This window comes from Helicoverpa zea, chromosome 2 (assembly GCF_022581195.2).
Source record: "Helicoverpa zea isolate HzStark_Cry1AcR chromosome 2, ilHelZeax1.1, whole genome shotgun sequence".
Taxonomy (NCBI): domain Eukaryota; kingdom Metazoa; phylum Arthropoda; class Insecta; order Lepidoptera; family Noctuidae; genus Helicoverpa; species Helicoverpa zea.
The window spans coordinates 3,569,386-3,587,125 of NC_061453.1; the positions used below are offsets into that span (position 1 = coordinate 3,569,386).

The 17,740-nt window shown below is 39.5% G+C and overlaps 1 protein-coding gene across 1 annotated transcript in view; it reads right to left on the reverse strand.

The window, feature by feature from the left end:
* The window catches only part of LOC124636667 (protein purity of essence), a 61,173-nt gene that overhangs the window by 36,142 nt on the left and 7,291 nt on the right, over nt 1–17,740 (reverse strand). The window contains exons 13-44 of the mRNA XM_047172832.1: nt 17,463–17,628; nt 17,128–17,306; nt 16,360–16,516; nt 15,234–15,337; nt 14,664–14,807; nt 14,122–14,334; nt 13,567–13,754; nt 12,970–13,150; nt 12,523–12,628; nt 12,196–12,349; nt 11,697–11,931; nt 11,185–11,403; nt 10,774–10,944; nt 10,302–10,447; nt 9,990–10,126; nt 9,451–9,670; nt 9,287–9,339; nt 8,898–9,051; nt 7,714–7,878; nt 7,237–7,385; nt 6,831–6,937; nt 6,227–6,441; nt 5,660–5,823; nt 4,996–5,208; nt 4,491–4,655; nt 3,769–3,963; nt 3,104–3,288; nt 2,557–2,718; nt 1,519–1,651; nt 1,116–1,321; nt 574–807; nt 149–299 (exon numbers count right to left, since the gene is read on the reverse strand). Coding sequence (XP_047028788.1) covers nt 149–299; nt 574–807; nt 1,116–1,321; nt 1,519–1,651; nt 2,557–2,718; nt 3,104–3,288; nt 3,769–3,963; nt 4,491–4,655; nt 4,996–5,208; nt 5,660–5,823; nt 6,227–6,441; nt 6,831–6,937; nt 7,237–7,385; nt 7,714–7,878; nt 8,898–9,051; nt 9,287–9,339; nt 9,451–9,670; nt 9,990–10,126; nt 10,302–10,447; nt 10,774–10,944; nt 11,185–11,403; nt 11,697–11,931; nt 12,196–12,349; nt 12,523–12,628; nt 12,970–13,150; nt 13,567–13,754; nt 14,122–14,334; nt 14,664–14,807; nt 15,234–15,337; nt 16,360–16,516; nt 17,128–17,306; nt 17,463–17,628 — 5,371 coding nt within the window. The remainder of the gene's footprint in view (nt 1–148; nt 300–573; nt 808–1,115; nt 1,322–1,518; nt 1,652–2,556; nt 2,719–3,103; nt 3,289–3,768; nt 3,964–4,490; nt 4,656–4,995; nt 5,209–5,659; nt 5,824–6,226; nt 6,442–6,830; nt 6,938–7,236; nt 7,386–7,713; nt 7,879–8,897; nt 9,052–9,286; nt 9,340–9,450; nt 9,671–9,989; nt 10,127–10,301; nt 10,448–10,773; nt 10,945–11,184; nt 11,404–11,696; nt 11,932–12,195; nt 12,350–12,522; nt 12,629–12,969; nt 13,151–13,566; nt 13,755–14,121; nt 14,335–14,663; nt 14,808–15,233; nt 15,338–16,359; nt 16,517–17,127; nt 17,307–17,462; nt 17,629–17,740) is intronic.

Below are 17,740 nucleotides of genomic sequence, written 5' to 3' on the forward strand. Positions count from 1 at the left end.
ATTGAAATTATTGGGCTCAGAAAATATAGTATTGACAATTTTAATTTTACAATATCTCAAATTATCAAATCATGTATTACTTTTACTTATTTTCTATACGTCATGTACTACTTATGTATGTGCTGTATCAATTTGAAAGGAAAGTTACCAGTAGTATTAAGCCGATGTTTGATTTGTGCAGTATTGTACACTTGCAACAAATCGTTTCCGCCAAATTCAATGTCGTTCATCGCAACGCAGTGCTCGAAGAAATCGATCGGGAACTGAGGAGCGCCGTTGGCATTCGATTTTGTTACCACCTAGAACAAAACATTCTTATATTTTAACTGCTATATATCGAGTATCAATACTAAATTGATGATGTTACATAGAATCCTAAAGAAGTCGTAATTGCGATCTCGAACTTTTTCATACTCGAGTAACGGTAACAATTCGTTCTATAACATAAAATGCAGTAAGACGCGAGATAAATTAAAATTGAATGACAAAATCTTTTCGATCACATAAATTAGACCAGTAGCCGACTTTCCTCATTCATTGTAATAATAAAAATTACCACATATTATTACAAACCTGCTGAGCCTTCCCCTTAGAATGATGCGTCAACAGTCTAGGCCGTCTCCTCGGCGCATGCGTAGGTTGTATGGCAGGCGACAGCCAGTACCCAGTATGATCGCTACTGGCCGCATACATGCGCAAACTGCCGTCTTCACACAGTAATATGAGAGTGGACTTCTGTTCACCACCACCACCGCACCAATGGCGCACCGCTACCATGTCTGTGATCTTGGCTTTGGCTGGTACCACCTGAAATTGGGGATGGTTTTGGATATATGGCCATGGGATGGATATTGGAGCCATAACACTAGGAAGCGTTGAAAGGCCCCCCTTTCACCGCTTCCTAGTTTTTGGGGGTGCTGTCTACTGTTTGACGTTAAGAATAACTAATTTAATTAGCTTACTTAACGTTTTGACTAGCACAATTTGGAGTTTTATGAATATTTATGTAAAGGATTAAAAAAATATATAAAATATTATGTGACAGTTTTTCAGAATCAGGGCATTTCTTCAGAAACCTTCAGCTTTTTACATGGATTTTCGTCCATCTAACTCACCTTAATCTCCTGCACGAATATATTAGTAGGCGTCAGCATCAACACCACTGGATTGTTAGAAGCCTGCATGACAGCTGTCACAAGGCCGGGATGTCCGGGCACTTCGGCCCATTGGCAGAGGGATTGTACTCCTCCTTGCTTGCCACCTCCGCGGCCTCCGCCCTCCTTTTGTGTGGAGGTTGTTGATAGGGTGATCATTGCTGTACCTGTTTCGAAAGAAAAGATGGAATTTATTCTAAGATATAAGTCTAAATACACTTCAAACTTGAATAGCAAGATTTAGATTTAAGTCTGAAGAAACTGTGTTTCTCTTGTCTGTTACGGAATGGTATATTGAGAAGTTATAATCAAATTGCGATTTTTTCATAAGCTTAAAAATAACATAAATCATCTACGTAAATACCTTTGAGGCTCTCTTCAACGGTGTTAAGAGGAGCCAGGAAACTCTTTCCTTGAGCATACGAGAAGAACAGCATCTTCAGGGTATGGGAGTAGTATATGGAGACTCCACCCCCTCCCACCAATCCCGCGACATCCTAGGAAGAAGAGAAATGACGATTCCGTAAGATTGTGACCAAGAGCGAAGATTTGGTCAATTGAATGACAACACCCAGCCAATTGATACTGTTTGTAACTACAAAATTTTGATCACTACGGGTTGTGTGTATGTAGACGACATTGGGCTGATTTGGCCAGATTTTTAAAGTTGACAACACCTTTAATGTATATCTAATATGGATTAGAATATGTATTCTACGAAATTCTATGAACTCTATTCTATCTGTGGGCGTACAGTCAGCTCTCGCCCTATGTCCTCCAACGCGATTTGCACATTGTTCCACGAAAATAATGTGTAGGAATCTATACAAATGCAGTTTATTTGTCGAGAGCAGTGTGCAACCGCCTGAAACCAAAAAGTGTGAATAACTTCCTGTAGGTTGATTACCGCTCACACAGACTCAAGAACATAATGGCAATTCGATGTAAACGGTAACTCTGAAAGCATGCAGAAGGATGTTGGCACAGGAAGAAGTTTAGATAAAGCCGTGTCTCTGCGTACAGTCGCGAACACACGGCTCATGCAGATAACCCACTGCACAGAGTAAAAAATCTCGCTGTGTAGTGTTTTACGTGCCTAACAACAAAACGAAAAAGTCTTGTACATCAAGGAACAACACCTCTCGTCTCTCAAGTATATCGACGAAGAAGCTTAATCCTTGATGAAGACAGAATTGTAAACCGGTTACCGCAACTTGCCTGTATATCCGGGTGCTCAACCTGAAGGATGTTGGTGACGTAGTACGGTGTGTTGGAATCCTCCAGTTTCTTGCTTATCGGCTTCCAGTAGATGTGGCCGTTCGGGCTCATGCATAGCGTGTGCATAATACCAGCCTGATTCACAAAAGTTATATCGCAAACTCAAACAAACATTATAACTTACCTGTATTTCCGGATGGAGCACCTCTAGCGTGTTGGTGACGTAGAACGTGCCTAGAGTGGCGCGAGACTCTTCGCTCATGGGTTGCCAGTAGATATGGCCGGCGGAGCTCATGCACAGCATATGCATCACGCCGTCTTGGTTGACGAATGTTACGTCGCGGACCTGACAAGGATAAAGTTATTACAGTATTCAGGTACAACCGGGCAGCTTTAGCATTTATTTAACAACTAGCTTTTGCCCGCGACTTCGTTCGCGTGGAGTACTGACTTCCGGCAGATTTTTGGTTTGACCAATAGATGGCGCTATATGTCCGGAATACATTTTATTTTTATATTTTTTTGTAATAAAAAATATCCTATGTCTTTTCTCAAGTTCCAAATTTTACACAAATCGGTTCAGTAGTTTAGGCGTGAAGAAAAGACAGACAGACAGAGTTACTTTAGTTAGGATTGAACTCCACATGGATAAAACAAAACTGAACCTAATGTATTCCATTTACGGTTCAAAATTCCATAACATTACCGACAAAGTAAACTAATACATTTACCTTTCCACTGGGCACAAGGAAGTGATGCATGGGATTGTTAAGATCCTTGCTCAGATCGTATATCTTGACAAAGTCTGAGGTGACGAGCGCCAGCTGCGTCTGAGAGCCGGGCAGCCATATTGCTTTGATGACGTAGTTGTTGCCTTCTAAGCCTGTGTTCAGGACTAGGTGGTCGGCTACGGCACCTATGAAAGTACATTCCAGGATAAATTATGTATGTTCTTATAGTATATATAGTATAGTGTACTGTACAGGACGAAAAATTTCTTGTTACTTTCACACAACAGAAAAAAGAGAAATACTTAGGGCAGTTGTAGATGTCTGCTGTAGCAAATTCACCACGTTGAATGTCTTCAGTTTAGACTTTACTTAAATGTGCTCGCTACCTTATTATAAAACATGGGTTTAAGAATTACCTGCTTTAGTAATAGCTTTAGTCCACTGATTTTGTTCGGAATTGTGGTACAAAAGCTGGTACTTTTTTAAAACCACGTTTTATAATAAAGTGGTTAGTCGTCATTTTTTTTTTTTCATTAACAAGACATGCACTATAAAACGATCTATTATTGATCAAGGACGCGAAGAACACACAGTGCTGAACAGACACTCTACCTCAAAACTTTCCCTACATTTTACAGAATACAATAGGTCACAAAAGAACTTACCGCCACTATTAAAAGTCAACACATGACACTCCTTCAATCCGCACACAGCCAACAGGTCCTCATTCCATGGGTTGCCGCTTAAACTGAGCACCATGAACGGTATGGGCGCGGATGATAGACGGGTCAGAGTTAACTTGTGCTTCGAAGAGTCCGCTTGTTTTAGTAGAGCTGATAGCTGAAGGACGGTGATTTTTCCTGTGAAAGAAATTCAATTTTAAAATGAGATTCTATCCATTTAGACTGGATGGGAACTTGAAACCAGTTAAATTGGGAGCGAACCTTAACCCAACAGAGATTGAGATCAAAATATGTAGGCATGATTAATAAAAATCTTATTGTACCGAGTGAGGGAGACAATAATTAAAAGATGTATAAAATACATAATGCTAGCGGCATCCCAGATTTTTGCAATTACAAACAATTATTAAAATTTAACGTGGATCATACCAAATATCCCATATTATTCCAATAACTTTCTACCTTCTATTTTCGTAGGTAGGTCTGACCTTCTCGACTTTATGTCGGTTTTAATATTCCCGTATATTAGGTATCCCGTTCCTGCAGCCCGCGGAAAAAAAGATACCTAAATAAAAAGACTAGAGGGGACCCTAGTCTTTTTATTTAGTTGGCTTAGATTTTCTTTTACTGAATATTTATAATTTATTATTATTTGCTCTAGACCTGAAATTGTATGAAATAAATGATCAATATATTCGACTCACCTTTCTCATGCGACACAGCGAGATGTTGTCTCCTGCCTTGCGGCGAGGCGAGGCAGCACATGGCTACACGACGAAGCTTGTGTGCAGACATCAGTTGACGGATAGTCTGTCCCGTTTCTCCGGTGTATGACATGCGAACGTTCTCGAATGCACCTTCTTGGGAACCTGTAGTATGGAAAGGCAGTTGTATTATTACTATTCAAGCTATTATTATATTAATATTATATATGTGACATGGCAATGTAAAAAACCTTATGTAAGCTACGCATCTCTAAGTACGTCTTGAAAAAAAAGCTAGATAAAAACTAAACTTACAAAAATAAATGACTACTATTTTATGTCGTATTTCAATCGCAAATTGATAGGGATTCAAATCTTGAAACGTTATAGAGTTTCTGTTGAACTGAGTAATGTTCAGAACGTCCCACATGTTCCTTGTATCATTATCAAATATTCATCCATATATCTGACAGTTATTTTCTACACTTTTTTCACACATACTCACCAAGAGTAGGCAGCATCAGATTATCAGTATGCGTAAACTTCTTCTCTCCCAGATGAAGTTGAGCTAGCGCTCGTTGGGCCCGGCCATGGGCCCCAGTGGGTGCGGCCCGCTCGCAGGCGGCGCGGACCGGGCCCGCTAACGCTTCGAGTAAGCGGCGTACACGCTCCATGCAGGTACCCCAGCCGGAGTATGAGGACAGGTATTGGCGACAACCTGGATAGAAATGGTAAAGTGACTTATGTAAACACAAACCGTCTTACCACAAAAACTTTTTAACGTCAGTTTAAGACTTGTCTAAAAAAATGTCAAATTATGACGTTGACATATGGTTCATTTTGGAGCCACATTTTTTTTAGACAAGTGTAAAACAGTGGTTAAAGTTTTTGTAGTAAGGCCAATAATCTTTTTTGTTCCCATGCATTGGTGCTGATATTCTAGGAGGTAAACAATCAATATTTTCATTTGTTTTTTTTTTTTTTTTTCTATTATTGTGATCTGTTCAGTGAAACATAAAATTTAAAATTCACGTCATTTAAATTCTGACAGTGCGGTTTCTCAATAAATTTTGTACTAATAGTATTAATAGCGTCCAGACCGATGATCGACGACGGTGACTTTTCTCTTTTGAAAAATCAGGCATCTACACACTGTGTGCTATAAATACCTTGTATATTAGATGCGAGCACAGGCCTGCGGGGTGGGGCGAGTATAGCGGGCGGCGCGGGGCTGGAGGGGCGGCGCCGCAGAGACGGCGCGGGCGCAGCCTCCTCTGTGCCGGCGCCGCGAGCGCCGCCCAGCGTCACTGAGCGTTTCACTAGAGCTTGGCAACTGTAGGGAAATTCATGACGGTTAGTATATGTATAGTGGTGGGCATTTTCTGTCACACAATATATCGATAGATTTAGATGTTCTAAATTTTAATTTATTATTAGGTACATGATTTTTCATATGCAAGACTAAAAAGCTGGGAAAAACATATTTTGGTGGAGGAAGTTTACAAGGACGAACATAAAACATATTACAATCAAATTAATATAAAACTAAATATAGACTACACAGTGTGTCACAGTGCAAACATATCATTGTTTTTATGCCTGACGATTCGGTGCCCAAGACATAGGTTTGCCTAGCGCAGGGCCAATTGTAAAACTTCTTTTACAAGGAATATAAAATATTTTTGTTTTATTTTATGACTTTATCCGCCCTTACACTAATTATCATACTACGTTACCTAGAATCGGGCTTGGCGCCGCAGTCACAGAAGAAGTTGCCGAACTTGGCGTAAGACACGTCGTGTCCCCTGTGACAGACTCTTGCGCATACAGTGCACACTCCCACACCGTCCACCATCTTGCACGTGTGACAGTGGTACCAGTGCTGGTTCATGAATTCTCGTTGAGTTACGGTAAATGTGCATAACTTGTATTGGAGCATTACGTCTTCGTCCTAGGAGAAAAAACATAAAAATCGATTAATCCGTTTTAATGTGAACGTTATCAATAAACAATGCTTCATTACTTCAGGAAATGCTCAGCTTTAATTATCTGACTAGATAGACCAGTGTACCAGATTACATGAAGCGACTTCTCTTTGTACTTTGCTGATGCTTGGGTAAGCTATATGTATAACTAACTATATACAGATACTCCTTAGTAAGATTGGTTGTCGGATTTTGGCTTACCCAATCAAAATTTGGCTTACTACCAAAGATGTTCAAATCATAGCCGGGATATACCTACTAATCTAACCTGGGTTCGCAACATGGCACACTCGCAAAGATCATAAACCGTGCTTTTTTGCATGAACTTTATAAAAAGTTTTACAAGGGTACTTACAGAATCATCAGCGCTTGTATCGTCATCGTCCTGTTGTTCGTCTGTGTAATCCAGATCGAATCCGAGATCCGAAGGTGATTCCCAAGTAGGACTGACCGAACGCCATGCTACGAAAAATAAAATGAGCAGTTATTTATTTATAGTTGTATACTAGGGTTATTAAGTGTGTATGAACGAGCTAAACTCAGAAAAAAAAACGACGTATTTTTAGATAGACTATTTATCAAGGAAAACTTTTTTCTTTTTTATACAATTTTGTTTCCATGGGATGCGGATGAAATTGCTGGTGGAATCTAGTCTTTAGAACAACAATTTTTATGATTATTGCTGCTGTGAATCCCATGATTAAATTACTACATAATAATAAAGGGCACATATTATCTAAATTATTACATAAAGTACTCACTATGTGGCTGTGTAGTATTGATGGCGTGCAAAGCGTCCGCGAGATAAGACAGGAGCACACAAGCGGACTCAATCTGCGGCGCCAGTGTGCCGTCCACTTGACCTTCTTCCAACTTGTCCAGTACTTCTTGACTGCTTAGATTCTCCACACTGGTATAGAAAAAAATATTATTATACTTTGCTTAAAATATGCATGTAAATAAAAAGTAGATAACACATCTGTTTGATAAATTAGGTGAAGAAGTTTTTTTTATACAACTTTATGTATGGACCAGAGAACAACTACCCCCATAGGGATATTCCACTCTAGGTTTTGCGATGAGACGCTGCAAGCATTCGGTCTGTTATTGTTCTTTGGGCAGATTTAAAAAAACCTTGTAGTCTTCTTCTTGTCGAGTCGATGGCAATCAGTCTTATAATTTAGAACAGATGTTTTTTGCCTCACCCTTCAAGTTCCGTTACACTTAGACTAACTCACCAAGCCGACAGCCAGCCGACAGCCGCCGGGAACAGCTGGCGATGGTCCCCGCCGGCATGCGCGTCCGCCAGGCGACACATCTCGCGCAGCAGCAGCGGCGAGCATGCACTCTCGCCGCACACACCGATCAGAGTCGTTAACATGCGCTCGCTTACTTCGTCACCACTGTGGAGACGAAAAATAATATGTTTAGAGACGATTTTGACATAACAAGACATTATTGAAGAGCCTCAAATCACACTAACATTGTACAGGCAAAATTTTGAGTGCTTCTTCAAGCGAAAACGGTTAATTTTGATGGAACTCGGTAGATGTGCATCTTAAGATTAACATATAAGCCACTTTTAATCCAAGTGCGGTAAATAGTTCCCTTAGGAAGCAGGTGAATCACTGGCGGAAGCTATATGTCTTGAGTTTGGACTGACTATGCACTGCTTGTCAGTTTCAGGCAGTGTGAAATGGTAAGTTTATTAAATTATGTCACAGAAACCGCTTCGTCTTCCTGGCGTTAGTCCCGTCTCGTATCGCGGACGTAACGTGGGTCCGCTTTCCGTATTCGCACCCAGTCACAGAAAACCGCTAAAAATCATTTAGGAAATAGTTATTTGTTATACAAGAGTGCAAAGTTGCTTTTTAACCGCGGGCTCAATTTTGATGACCGAGCAAGCGAAGGATTCTAAAATTGAAACACGAGCGTAGCGAGTGTTTCAATAATTAGAATCCTGAGCGATAGCGAGGGAATCAAAAGAGCACAAGGTGAAAAATCTTTGCACTCGAGTGCAACACGTAACTTTTCATCCCACCTCATCGAGGAAATTTCTAAACTCAAAAAACAAAATGGCGCGCACATATGAGCATCAAATTAAAAAGAAGTACCTATTAAAGTACATTTATTTGAAAACTCAGTTTAAAAATGAAACGAGGTTAAAAATCTATGTAAAAACAATAATAAATATTACTTAATTAATTGAATAATTATTTTAAGCGGTATTTTATTTGTTTAATATGTATTTGTTTGAAAAGTCTTATCAAGATTGTCACAAATGGAGTATTGCACACGATGTTCTAAATTCAAATCACTTTGCCGCTCTAGAGGATAAAAACGGCTTTTACACTCAGATATCAAAGGGTAAAACTACTCTTTTCGAGATGGTGGGATGAAAATGTTATTTCTCGTTGCTCACCAGTGCTGCACAACATGCTTGCATAGAGCCGATAATAACGCGGCATTATCATTGGCGGCGTCGGCGAGAGGCGCGGGAGTTGGTTCCGCAGTGGCCGCTGCCGTTGTGGCGGCGCCACCGCTGTCCTTACTGCCGTCCGACCAGCTGCAGCTTTCTGTGTGGGGAAATAACAGGATTATATTATTCCTCGGTTAACGAAATTGCATCTTAGGACACGGGAAATAAGTTTATTACTGACAATATTTTCAGATTTTTCCCATCAACGAAAGTAGCATAACCTCTATATCGCTTAATAGAAATAGGAATATGAAATAATTGTTCAAAAAATTATAACAATATGAAAATCAACAGATAGAATAGAGGGAACAGCTATTAGAAAGTCAACTTACCTGAGTTTGCAGATTGTTGCGCAGTATCGGATTGTGCTCTTGGAGCTGGAGAACTGTAAGAAAGGCACACATTTTAACCGTAATGCACTACTCTTTGTACAAGCTATAACTTAATTTACTTTACTATATAATAAATAAGCTATATAATAATAATAAATACTCACGGCGCATCAAACACCGGTAAATCCGAGTCATTCCTTTGCGCATTAGAATCATTGCGTTGCGCAGCGTCGCTCTCGCTGCGGAACACACTGCGCAAAGCGTTGCGCAACGCCAGGGAGGCGGGATTACCACTGGCTTCGGGAGCTGATGACGTAGGCGTCGGTAATTCTGTTTCCGTTGGAGTTCCGTTTGCTGTACCCGTGGTGCCGTTTGTTGATGTAGCTATAGAGTAATTTTGAGTTTAGAATACCTTTCAAAGTGTTTTATATACATTCCTCATACTGTTTAGTTAGAATTCGTGTAATTTGCAAATGAATTTAATAACACAGCTCAGTATAGTCAAAGATATTTAAACTACAGCAGCAGCTCATCACGAAAAGTTGTAAATCATAATTAACTTCTAGCCACATAAAAAAAAATGCAAATGCGAAATAAAAAAAATGCAACTGAAATTACTGCAAAGGAAGTTTTATTATCATTTTTTATTGGTAATAAAAATAAAAAAGCCAAAAATAAATAAAACAAAGCTAATACTAATTACCAGGAGCACCTAAACAGATGTGTGCCAGTAGAGTGGACAGCCGCTGTTGATCAGCAACTCCAATGAACTTGCAGACAGACACGCATAGATTGCCGTTGAGCTCATTCTCGCAACCAGTGAATATCTTGATGAATAACCTAGGAGAATAGAGAATAAAATAAGTTTGGTACCTACTTCGTAACATATCATTGCAATAACAGTTACATTGAGTAACAGGCAATTTGAGTAACATTTACGAATATCAAATTAAACTTGAAGTTGCTTTACACAACAGTATTAATAGTAGTTAGGTCATGATGTTTATTTACTTACTTGATAACCCTTTCAGCGTAAGGATTCCTGGCATTGGGAGCCGACAAAAGGATCTTTCCGAGAGAATATCCGGAGTTTTCAGCGAACACTTTTTCATAAGCCAATCTGCCGGCAGGGCGGTCCAATATCTTTTCCCAGTATTTTACCTACACAAGAAAATTCAAGTCATTCAAAGAGCTAGTGGTGCTCATCTATTTTCAAGCGTGTTTAGAAGCAAAGTAAATAGGTAGAGTACATAGGAGGGTATATAAAGATAGACATAGGAGTAGTACACAAGGGACTAGGTACACAGAGGAGAACCTAAGAAAATAAATAAGTAATACACAAGTAAATTCGGGATGTAGGCTTGCCCATTGTGCCCACCGGTATATCCGCAACTGAATTTGTAGACTATTTACTTCAGGTTCCACGTAAAGTGGTAATCACCAACAAAATATAGTATACAACACAAAATAATGTAACTACCCCTCACCATATGTCTCAAAGTCTTCTCAGTAGACGGCTGCAGATGTTCAACGAGCACGCCGTACGTAGTCTTGAGTATGTGTTCGTGTATCAATTGTTCAGCTTTCTGCACTTGTGGAACAAGCGTGTTTAATGTAGCCGCTAGTGGTTCTGACATGAATTCGAGACGGCCATCAGTCTGTTGCAACGAAAAAAATCATAAGAATACAGAATAATATTTCGTTAAAATCCTCCATAAGGCTGACAAAACACGAAAAACCATACACACGGAAAAATACTCTAAAATAAAGTTACTTCAAGTAAGAAAACTAAAACATTTCGTTCATATACATAAATCGAAAATCGAACAATTATTTTAATTTACCAACATTACACCAATAATTTATTCATCTTAAAACTTATTACACAATACACTTACCAAAGCCGGTATAACCAAGTCGAAAGTCTTCTTCATCAACTCAGGGTTATCAGCGAGTTTACTGGCGCCGACTTCTAAAAGCTTCGCTGCGGAATACGCGAGCATCATAAGCGACGGTCCGAGAGAGTACTTCGTGTTAGCTGTGATGAGTTCGCAGTGGGAGGAAACTAGGTTGAGTACTGCGCTTTCTGATGGTATTATGTGTGCCGCGTAGAATGCCTGCAAAGAAAGAGCAAGTTAATAAAATAATTAACGTCATTGTTAACTTTTGCGCTTACATGTCAGTGCAATTTTTGCGCAGAATGCGCTAACTCTCAGTCTTTGCGCAACATTGCGCTAAGCTTTATTTTGATAACAGAAAATTGGGACAACAAAAAAAAAGTTTATTCTCCTAACCCTGGAGATGTCAACTGCAATTAAACGCCATTAAATCTTACTTCTAATGCAAAATAAAAAGTTCCTTTTAAAAGTTTTGTAATCTACAAATAATTTAAATCATCTTTAAAACTTACCAAATTAATACAAGCCAACGGAGGCGGCGAACTCAGCCTATCCAACGCAGCAGCAGCATTTGAAGGCAGATGAGCCCTCAACCAGGCCCCTAGCGCCGGGGGAGGAGTACTACCGGCCGCATTACCGACGGGCCCGGAAGTACCGCATACTTGTAGACGAGCCTTGCTTACTGCAGCTTCGGATGGGTTGTTTGAACTCTCCATTAGGCCTTCGAGTTCGAGGCCTGCGCTGAGACTGGGAAGAGAATTCACAAATTAGTTTATAGGAAGAAATAAAAAAATCGTGCCAGTCGGGTAAAAAAGTAGGCTTTTAAATTGATTTCGGGACTTTGTGACAGAAAAGACAATGTCAAGGGCTTGGATTTTTTGAGTGATAGCCTGAAACTAAGCAAGGAAAAATATTCTAGGCTACTATTGATTATTGCAGTCAAAAAACTAAAGCTCGAAATAAGAACTCGTACTGATTCTGAAATATAGTGTAATACATCACGTAACTTACCGGCAACAATCAAGAATAGTTTCCAGCAAGTCCAATAGGTCTGGCATGAACTGATGCGCCTCCGATGGTGTGGCAGAATCAGCTAGGCACACTTTGAACCTGACCAGTGCCGAATCGCAGGAAATCACGTCAAGTAGTGATGGTAGGCCGTTTGCTGCAAAAAAAAAAATATTTAGTACCATGCAATTTTACGGAAATACATCGTTCAATTCTCATCCACGCCAAATATACCCGGTCTTGGGCAGTAATTACAATTAAATAATTCTACCCTAAAGTATAAGGACAGAGAAGTGATGTAAGCAATATTATTGGTATCTCTTGACTTACCAGTGACATTTTGCTTCAAATGTTTGATTGTCTCAGACGCCAACCACGCTGTATATTTGATGTTATCGCACGATGCGCTTACGCCGGCAAGAAGATTCTCAGCATACTGCGAAAAATTCAAACAATCATTAGTATTTCGTCAGTCATTTAAAAGTGTGAACAAAACACTGAATAATATTTAATCAACCGCTTTCGATTTCTTCATTCATCTTCTCTATTTTGCCCTGAAAAGCACTGTGTTTGTTCGGCTTTATCATGCATGAGCCGAACAAACCTTTTTTTTTTTTAATAACAGGCGTTTCGTCGGTTTCACCCACGTCCCGCGGAGACTACACACAGTACCCGGATATAATATCTGAATTTTTCAAGTTAGTTCAGTAGTTTCGGACCTTTTAAAGTAAACCAACAAACAAAAAATCCTTTATAATAAGTACAGATAAAGATTACCTGAGTATACATCCCCTGCTTAACCAGCGCATCCTTAAGCCAGGGGTTGAAAACCTTCTTATTGTCAGCGCGCGGGGCCCACACGACTGCGTGTAGAGGGAGCGGCGACGGTAGATCTGCTGCTGTGCCCGCTTGTAGCTTGTCCATGTGCGGGGTGGCGGGGGGCATGCTTATTACTAGCCTGGAGAAAGATTTTTTCTATTAGTATGTATTATAAAATATATACATAATAAAGTTTTATGTGTGGACGTTTGTACTCTTTTACACAAAACCAACTGGATGAATTTAGATGAAACTTTGTAAAAATACAGCTTACACATCAAATGAAATGACAATGGCTGCTAATGATCAAAGAATGATATCGAAGAACTTATTTACCAATCTTCATCGATTTATTTATTGATCTTTACCTACTCAAAGCTAAAACATTTGTAAATGATGATGATCCAATGGTAACGTTATAAACATACTGTATTGTGTGTACGTTATCCAGCCTATTAAGGTTCTCAATATATAATCAATCTACTTATTTCTTTAGGCTACACTAGGTACACAAATTGCCTTCCTACTCCTATATTTATTCAGTCTATGACTCACCTCCAAGCAGTCTGGTAGCAATAATGTGCGGCCGCCAACGCAGCAGGTGACCCGTGGTACTGCGAGTTATCGCATATACACGCAGAGTTCAGTAACGCTAACAACGCATCCAGTAGTAGCGGGTACTTCAGCTTATGTGGTGTTCCGAGCACGAAGTTGCAGGCTAGCCCGTCGAATTTCGGGTTTTCCTGGGTAAAATAATTAGTTTTCAGTCGTAATTCTTAATGAATTTCAATTTATTGAGGACACTAACGAATTAGGTTGTTATATTTTGAAAATAAATAAGTAATACGATTGGTTATCGACATCGTCAGGAGATTTCTTCTTCTATTCTTTTTCAAATCTTGACTTGTTGACTTGAATCTCAAAAAGCAAATGAATCGTTTGACAGTTTGACAACCGGGAGTTAAGTACATTTTGTACACGGTGGTTGATCCCTATATCCAGCAGTAAATACAAACTGAATAGGATCTTATATTTTTTCATGAAATAATTTCAAAACAAAGTACGTATTACACTATCATTCCACTAGAGTACCTAAATCTCCATCCTTACCTGATTATTAATATCAGCGCTAGTCAACGCATAGAACTTAGGCCTCATAGAGCTCTCATCCTGCGACAATCTTCTATAAGCCTGCTCAATATACGGCACTTCACAATAGATGCGCGACTTCGGCTGGCCGTTGGTGGTCGTCTTATTGCCGTTAGCGTTCGCTTCGGTTGAGGGTTGGGCCAAACCTGGTGCTATTACTAAGTTCCATTCGATCTGGGGAAGGAATTACAAGTTTTTGTTGGTGCTTATAATGTATGTATTTGGAATTTTCTACTGATAGTTACAGTTGTTTGAGCAATAGACCAACATAATAATATGCAAGACGGAAATATTTCGGAACACAGAAACGCATGCAAAGGTGGTCTGTATGAAGAAAAAAACACAAAGAAGACAGCAGAAAAGTTGCACCAGCATCAAAAGCAGTTCGTAATATTCCATCTGTTCGTTTTTTGCTTACTAGAGATAGAACATAGATAGTATATTGGGAACAAACATACATGGTTTGAACGAAATAAGAAATAGTACAATTCCAACAATCTTACCTGTTGCAACAACGTCTGCGGAGCATCATACAGATGTCTCATCAAGTACTCGAGCAGTAGCATCAACCTCGTAGTCAACATCAGCTGATGCGGCGCCAAATTCATTGCACGCTTCCTGTCACTGATGGCTAATGTCTCCACCACCTTAAATACAAATGATCTGTAGTAATATAACACAGAGAGAAGGCAAAAAAATCTTGATACTTTATGTATAAACACTATTTTATCATCATCGTCACAATTTAAATAAAACTACTTTAACGAATTTACGGGCGTGTCAGCCCGTGACCATGGATGCTGTAAAGGATCCGAAACGTCAGGATTAAATAATATTAATATAACCGCGACGGCTGGCAGGAGCTGGATGCGAGAAGCCGAAAATCGATCTCAGTGGCGTGCACTTGGAGAGGCCTATGTCCAGCAGTGGACTGCGATAGGCTGATGATGGTGATGATGATGAATATAACCGCGATAAAATCCGTAAACGTAGTTTTATTTAAATGTCACCACTATTTATCAGTTGAAACAAAGAGATAATGTACAAAAATCTTGATGGAAGCATAGACATACCTTTATGATGGCATTGGACGTCATAAGAAGAACAGACTTCTTCTGCATGAGCGTCAGTGAGTGGAATAGATATACCAAGAGTTGAGCATGCTCAACATTCAAGTCTGAAACAAAGATTTTAGCTTAATTGTTATAGAAAACTTGGCCTTTAAATGTTTTTTTTTAAATGATAACAGTTTTATTTTGGTTTGCACCATGTAACCATAATCAAACCATTTTCAGTTGTCAAATCGCCGATTTGACCAATGGGCGGCAAGTAAACGGCTGATAATTGTTTGGTTATCGTTATAATTAATTGGTGCAACTCACCCTCAATGTGTTACTTTTAAAATATAATGAAATGGTTAGCATACCTATATTAGCAAAGCCTGCAGATAACCGGATAGCCAACATTAAAAAAAGCATTCAAAAGTTAATGTCTAAAAATAAATGTTGTAATGCTAGGCACCGAAAGCCCCTCGGAGCTGTAGCGAAATGATAGAATATGCATGTCTGTTGACTTGTACGTGAATATATTGCCATCTCGGAAACAGTTCTGGCATAAACAATTTCTACACAACAACTAAATTATACATGTGGATATAATCAGTGTAACTTTGGTCCGAATAAAGTAAAGTTATACACTTAAAGTGTCAAGACTGCCCAAGTTGACGCGTAGTCGGACAGTTTTTAACACAAATAAAAATCTATCAAAGTATCAAGAAGCGTTGACAATCCGGACATATACTGTTATATAGTTATTATGTGCAAGAATTTGAAATTTCGCGTTTTCAGTGAATATAAAATTTGTATTGAGGACGCATATTTTGCCATATTTTATTGTGTCCACAGAAAAGTATATAAAACTAAATTGATAATCTAACACACAAAGAAAAAAACAGACTGTGAGTGGTGTAGTCTGGGTTTAGAATATGATATGGCTACTTTGGTCAAGACCCAGACTCCAACAAAGTTTTTTAATAACCAGGATTTTGGTATAATCTCTTGTCTGAACCGAAAAATTCCGTCAACAAACTTCTCTATTTAGCTTCAGTGGAGTCTGGGTCTAGGAGTTTCTACTGACATTTATCTCAATATTCTACACATCAATAAAAAAGTCACCGAAAAAGTTTTATCAAATACATACCTTCATAATCATGATCTTGAGAAGGTTGGGCTTGGAGTGCACATTCTTGCAGGGTGTTCACAATCTTATGCCACATAGCTAGGATGCTGTTTTCGCGTTCAGCTGCCTGCTTGCTGAGGACCATACCGCCTAGGAGTTTAACTACTCGAGGTCCAACCTGTTACCAAAATTGTACATAAGGTATTTGATATTGACTTCACGGGATTGGTAAGTTTTATTAGATTTTTCTGAGATATAAGTTTGAACTTGTTAGGCGTTCTTCTTCCACAAAAACAGACCACAAATCTGTAGGATAGCATTACATTCATCTTAGTAGGTGTTAGTAGAGAAGACTCTATTCATCAATAAATAAAACCAAATAATTATTTTAATGTTTTATGAAACTTCGTATCCGAATAGTACTCTCAAGTGACAACCAGCATACACGCAAGAGGATAACATCTTCCTGCCCTATTTCCAATTGACTTATTAAACGAATAAATAAATGTTCTCCTTACATTCCGCTTTCTCAGACGTCACACTAACACTCCATGTATTCACGTCCTACATACTAAACATGTGACAAACCTGCAAAGGCGTCATATTAGTCGTATTAGGCTGCCTGTGGATTGAGGAGCGGAGATTTTGTGCAATCCTATTGGTTAATATTTCTCAGTTTCTCCACTCCACAGCCTAGCTCCGCTCCGGTGGACAGGCAGCCTTAGTCACCCATCACACTAATATTCACCCTCTTTTTCACAATTTACATTATCAAAACATCTGACAAACCTGCAAAGGCGTCATATTAGTCCTCTCAGAGCCGGCGGATATCAGCTGCTGATGTAATGCGGGCTGTAACGACGCGAATGCGGGGGCGCCGCTCAGATTGTGTAAATAGCGCACTAGCGCCGAACTGAACGCCGCGTATAGTGCACCGAGGCGGGCACCGAAGCACGCTGATATTGTACCTGGGAGTGGATTTTGATACTTGAGTAAAACAGGCAGATTTTTTTTGTAGTTATGGATTTTTAGATAGGCTGACCATTCAAACTTCTTTGGAAATGTCTCCATTTGTGATCGTTTTGCCTACAGCCTAAATTGTATCTTCTAGTAAGGTAACCTACCAGTGTCAGTCCTGGCAGTCTCTCTATCCAGATCCTTGGCTAGCGCCGCCAGCAGCGCCTGATGAGCATCGTGTAGCTGCAGCGAGTGCTGGCCGAGACGCTCTGAACCCTCGCTTATGATCTCCTCGGTTAGAAGGGTGAAAACTTCTGTCGCTAGTGTTATGTACTGGAACAAAAGACGTTAAATAGAAATTGGTAAGTAAGTGGAGAGGTAATTACTGGTAATTTGCTCGACAAAATGACGTTACAACAATCCGTGGATGACTTTTGCTGCTGAG